Raw genomic sequence first — 5,120 nt, forward strand, 5'->3', positions numbered from 1 at the left:
ACGTGCACATGTGTGTGCCATGGGTCTGCGTGTGCCTAGATGCTCCTGCATGTGTCGCTGTCATGCTCGCCCTGTGCAGTGAAGGGCTGAGGGAGCAGGGGGCCCTGCCTTGGTCTGGCCAGTGGCCCGAGCTATCTGCCGGACGTGTGTGTGTGTGTGTGAGTGTGTGTGTGTGTGTGTGAGTGAGTGAGAGGCTGCGCCTGCCTGGACCCCAACTCACCAAGCCTCCCGAACAGCTCCACTCCCAGGGCAGCATAGATAAAAAACAGGAGCATGAAAAGTAGGCCGAGGTTCCCTACCTACACAGGAGAGAAGCAGAACCAGGTCAGGCCTCAACCCGCCTGCTGTGCCATCAGTGCTGGCGCCCACCAGCCACCCTCACCCCCAGTCCTTGCCAGGCAGGAGGTCAAGTTCCCAGTGAGGTGTGAAGCCTCGTTCTTAACCCACCCTCCTTGGCCCTGGCTCCCATGGTCCCTAGGGGCTCCCTGTCCTGCCTGGTGCTCAAGGCCCCTCCTTGGCCTTTCATGCCCACCCTGCACCCCGGACCACCCCTGCCTCCAGTACCTCTGCTCCCCAGGACCTAGGAGGTCCCCAAGGCTCTGGCAGACTCTGCGTAGGGTCTGCCTCCAACCTCGGGGCCCCCATAGGGAGGCCAAGGCCGAGGTTCTACCAGGAATCTCACCAACGCACCCTCCCAGCACTTACGCTGCCCTCCAGGCAGGGTGCCCTGTCTTCACATACCTCTGGTGCCCCTGACACTGGGGCATGGCCAGGCCCAGGCTTCCCTCCCCTCCTGTCACTCCCACAGGCACAAAGGGCTGGTGGGCGCATGGTGTGTGGACAGACAGGCATGTGGGTGAGTAGGTGACTGAGAGAGAAGGTGCTAGATGGATACGCAGCTGTGGGGTGAGTGGCTGGCTGGGTAACAGACAGAGGGACACATGGGTGGTTAGGTGGACGGATGGCTGGCCGAAAGAGAACCATGACAGAGGGACACATGGCTGAACAGGCTGGGTTGGTCGTAGAACTGGACACTGCAGATGGGGCAAAGGGATTCTTTCAGTTCAAGAGGTCACAAAGGGTCAGCGTGGGGACTGCGGACACAGGAAGTGAGGACACAGGGCCTGAGTTAGCTCCAAAGGAGGAGCGAGGCCTTCAGCCAACACCCGATCTTTGGGTTTCTCGGAACTCAGACCACCTTGGCCATGTCCCCCGCCCTCATCCCACTGCGCCCAGTGCTGGACCGGGGCAGGCAGGCACTGGCCGTCCATCTTCCCCAGAGGGACTGGGGCCCAGCAGGCAGACAGCCATCTCCCTCCCAGCACAGCTACCGCTTCCTGCACATGTCGGGGTGATAAGTGTGGTTATCACAAGTGCAGATGCCTGACTGCCTGCATGAATGAATGACAACGAGCAGGGCCTTGTCTTCTTGGCAGCCGTGCGCTTACCTGGGGCAGGGCTTGAACCACCGTGTCCAGCAGGGCCCGCATGCCTGTGGCCATCTTGAGCAGCTTCAGCACTAGGGCCAAGAGCCGAGCGTCAGGGCCTGGTTGGGGCTGGGCCAGTCTGACCCTCCCCAGCTGACCGGGCCCCAGGACCACCCACCCCTGACGTTCCTGTCACCAGCACCAGCCCCCCGCTGAGGCCTTGGGGCACCGTGAGGGGGGGTGCCTACCGCGGGCGATGCGGAGCACACGCATAATGCGGATGAGGGTGGGGTTGATGGGCAGTGCCGCACTCATCTCGATCTCCTCCAGTGTGATGCCCATGATGGACAGCAGCACGATGGCCAGGTCCAGCTGGTTCCACCTGGGCGCCAACTGGCTCAGTGTCATGCTGCTCCCCCGGCCCCCCTTCCTTATCAACCTGGAAGCGTCTGGCTGCAGTCAGGGGCTAACCTTGTATCATCTGGGAGGTATCTACAGGCATGCCTTGTGTCACCCCGGGTGCATCCCACACCCCCCGTCACTTTGCAGACAGAAGGCTGGGACCACCAGGAGGGCGGGCTGTGGCTCCCACCTGCTCCCTCCCCCAAGAGCACCATGGGTCCTTCAGGGCACCCGGTGGCCCCCACCCCACATACCTGTCCTTGAAGAATCTCCGCAACCCAAACGCCACCAGCTTCAGCACAGCCTCAATGACGAAGACGATGGTGAACACGTAGTTGCAGTACTTGAGGGCCTCGTCCAGCGACTGTGGACAGAGTGTCAGGCTGTGGCGGTCACCCTGCCTGGGCTGCCCCTGCTCCTCCTCCTCCATCACCACCCACCATGGCACTAGGCACCCAGTGCCTGGGTCCTGGCCACCCTGCCCCATCTCTCTCCTGTACCAATCTGGGTGCCTCCAGGCCGAGGACAGGTATGAGGCCCGGCTACTGAGCGTTTACTATTGAGGCCTGCGCCAGGTCTGGGAGGCATCACCTGGACCGATCCTTGCAGCATTTTCAGGTCCACTCTCAGGTCGGGGGAACCTGCCCCTCTGAGCCCAGACCCCTGGCCCTGCCTTGCCCAGGCCCCACCCACAGTCTGGGGCAGGGGCCAGCCCTTGCCAGCCAGAGCTCAGCCTCCTGAAGAGCTGAGTGGGTTCCGACTCCAAGGCTGTGATACCCTGAGACTCCTCCCTTCCCGTGGAGGGGGCGGGAGAGGCGGTGCCCTTTCTTTAATGAAATGATGGCGATGCAGATGTAACTGGAGTGAAGCAATAAGCTGACCATGTATGCCCGCCCGTCTCCTGCCAGCTCTTTCTGTCCGGCTGTTTCCTGGACCGTGAAATCTACAGCCTGGGCAGCTGGACTCAGGGACATTTCAACAGCCAGAGTTTCAAGATGGAACCACTTGGGGGGGCGGGGGAGGGCTCTCTGGGGCAGGTGGCCCTGAGAGTTTCAACTGATGTTAAAAGGAGGACCCTCTGTTCAAACCACAATTCACAAACCCAAGTGAGGGCTCACCCAGGGCTGTAGACCTAAGACCTCCCAGTTCTTGGGGTAGCGCCTCCTGACCAGGCCACGCACTGGGGGCCGGACCCCCCTGCCCCCGTGGCACCCTGGGGCTCATCTCCCACACAGGTCCTGGGCAGGGTGGGCAGGGTCTGGCACCCTGAGCCCCACCTTGGGCTGGTCGTAGTGCTCCATGGACATGGTGATGACGTTGACCCCGATGATGAAGGTGATGAAAAGGTCGAGGTAGTGGCTGGTGCACAGCGAGTGGATGGAGCGGCGGGTGGGCGAGTAGTCAGCGTAGTAGGGCCGGCGCTGGGCCTCTGCAGGGAGAGGGCGCCTGTGACCAGGGCTAGATGGTGGGGTGGGGCGGGGGAGGGCCCCGGGCTCAGATGTGGGGGGTTTGCAGGAGGGTGCGGGAGGGGTTTCTCTCAAGAAAGGGGGCCCATTTAGGTAAGAGGTAGCTCCCTGTGAATCTGGATCCTGTTGTCTGATGGACAACCCAGGGTGGGAGGTCTGGGCATGAGTGGGCCTCAGGGGCAGGCCCCCCACCGACTCCCTTAGCTGTGGGGGGGCGGGCAGCCTCAGGAGTGGCCCTGGAAGCTGAGACTCGACCTGGCCCTGTCTTGGGGCCCTGCCCTGACCCTGCTCTGCCAGGGGCTCCCACGTTGGGGCCTTCAGGGTATGCTCCTGGGCTGGCACTGGGGTTCAGAGACACTCAGCAGATGGGAGCTTTCTTAGGGGGCAGGGTCACCTCCTCTCCCCCCACCCCCGTCTGGGCATGAGCTGTCCTCTGGCCACCAAGCCCAGAGTCCCTCCCCTCCTACTCTTCCAAGTGGCCAGTGGCGACTGCCTCTGGTCTGGGGCCTGCCTGGCTGCTGGCCCATCCGATGGCCATCACCTGGGGAGCCATGCATCCACCAGCTGGTCTGTCTGCACTAAATGCTCTCCCTGCAGTAACCCCCTCAGGGCGTATCAGTGCCCCCTGAGCTCCCACTGGGCGAGGACATAGCTGCCACCACTGCACACGAGGACTGCCTCAGCCACAGAACCATGCATGGATGGGGGCCGGGGGGCAACTGTCCCAGAGCCTGGGAGAGCAGGGCCTATGGACTGACCCCGACCTGGGACCCTCATGCTCCTAGGTCTGGCATGCGGTTACTGAAGAGGTCGGCTCAGCTCGAGCAGCCAAAGGGGCCGGCAGCCAGCAGGGCCAGGCCAGCGCTGAAGACATGGAACAGCCACGAGCTGGCAGGATCCCAGAGCACGGCAGGGAAGCAGCCAGGCATGCAGGCCGGGCAGAGGGACACACGCAAGCTTGCAGGCAGCGGCCTGGACACCAGGCAGGGAGTGGACACCCCTCCCCCCCACTGACGCCTGGCGCCCAACCCTGGCCGTCCCATCCCCACCCTGCAGCAGACCCCAGCAGGCCTGGCACCCGCCTGCGATGTCTGCCCTTCCACACGGGCGGAGGCCAGGCCAGCCTGCAGCCCCGTGCAGGGGCTGGCAGAAGCAAGGGGCTTAGGCATGCGGGGTGGGGGGCAGATACCTGGGTTGGGCAAAGTGCCTGGAAAGACAAGGAGATGGTCTGAGCTGGCTGCGGTGGGCGGGACACTCAGCGGCCCCCTCCTGCAGGAAGCCCTCCTTGCTTGCTCCCAAGCTGGGTAGGGCCTCCCTAAGAACCCCTCTCTCTCTCTCTCTCTGTCTTGGACAACTTTGCTAGTTTCCCCACCCTCGTGGCCTAACTCATGGATGTGAACCCTTTTCAGTGGTGACGGTGAGTGAGAACTGGGGTCTCATTCATCTCCTGTGCCACTTGGGTGGGGACCCCTGCTGCAGCTGCCCTCCTCTGCCCGGCTCCCCCTGGAGGGCCCAGCCACCATGCAGGCCCAGGCAAGGCGGGCAGCGTGCAGAGCCACTTGGCGAGGCTGGGGCTGGGAGGCCGAGGGGAGCAGGGCCAGGCAGGGCGCTCCAGGTGCCCACTGCACTCGAGTGCAAGGGAGACCCAGCCTCAAAGCCCGTCACTCGGCTTGTCCCTGCTGCCCCTGCCGGCCACCACCCGCCCACAGGCGCACAGGTACCGGCCCACCACCGCCGCGGGGAGCGCCTTACTCCTGCGCTTCCTCTCCAGGCGCCGCTGCCGCTTCTCCTCGCGCCGCCGCGCCTCCTCGGCCTCCTGGTGCTG

At 63.8% G+C, this 5,120-nt stretch overlaps 1 protein-coding gene across 1 annotated transcript; it reads right to left on the bottom strand.

Moving 5' to 3' along the window:
* Window positions 1-210: 210 nt before the first annotated feature.
* LOC102421774 (voltage-dependent T-type calcium channel subunit alpha-1H-like) lies at window positions 211-5,104 on the bottom strand (the record flags this gene model as incomplete). The annotated part of the gene is made up of 6 exons (XM_023749492.1): window positions 5,048-5,104; window positions 3,107-3,258; window positions 2,084-2,193; window positions 1,676-1,809; window positions 1,449-1,519; window positions 211-299 (listed from the first exon to the last, which is right to left on the bottom strand). Coding segments are annotated over exons 2-6 (434 nt in total), but the record flags the coding sequence as incomplete, so codon positions are not given.
* Window positions 5,105-5,120: the final 16 nt, after the last annotated feature.

Source organism: Myotis lucifugus, unplaced genomic scaffold, assembly GCF_000147115.1.
Source record: "Myotis lucifugus unplaced genomic scaffold, Myoluc2.0 scaffold_11402, whole genome shotgun sequence".
NCBI lineage: Eukaryota > Metazoa > Chordata > Mammalia > Chiroptera > Vespertilionidae > Myotis > Myotis lucifugus.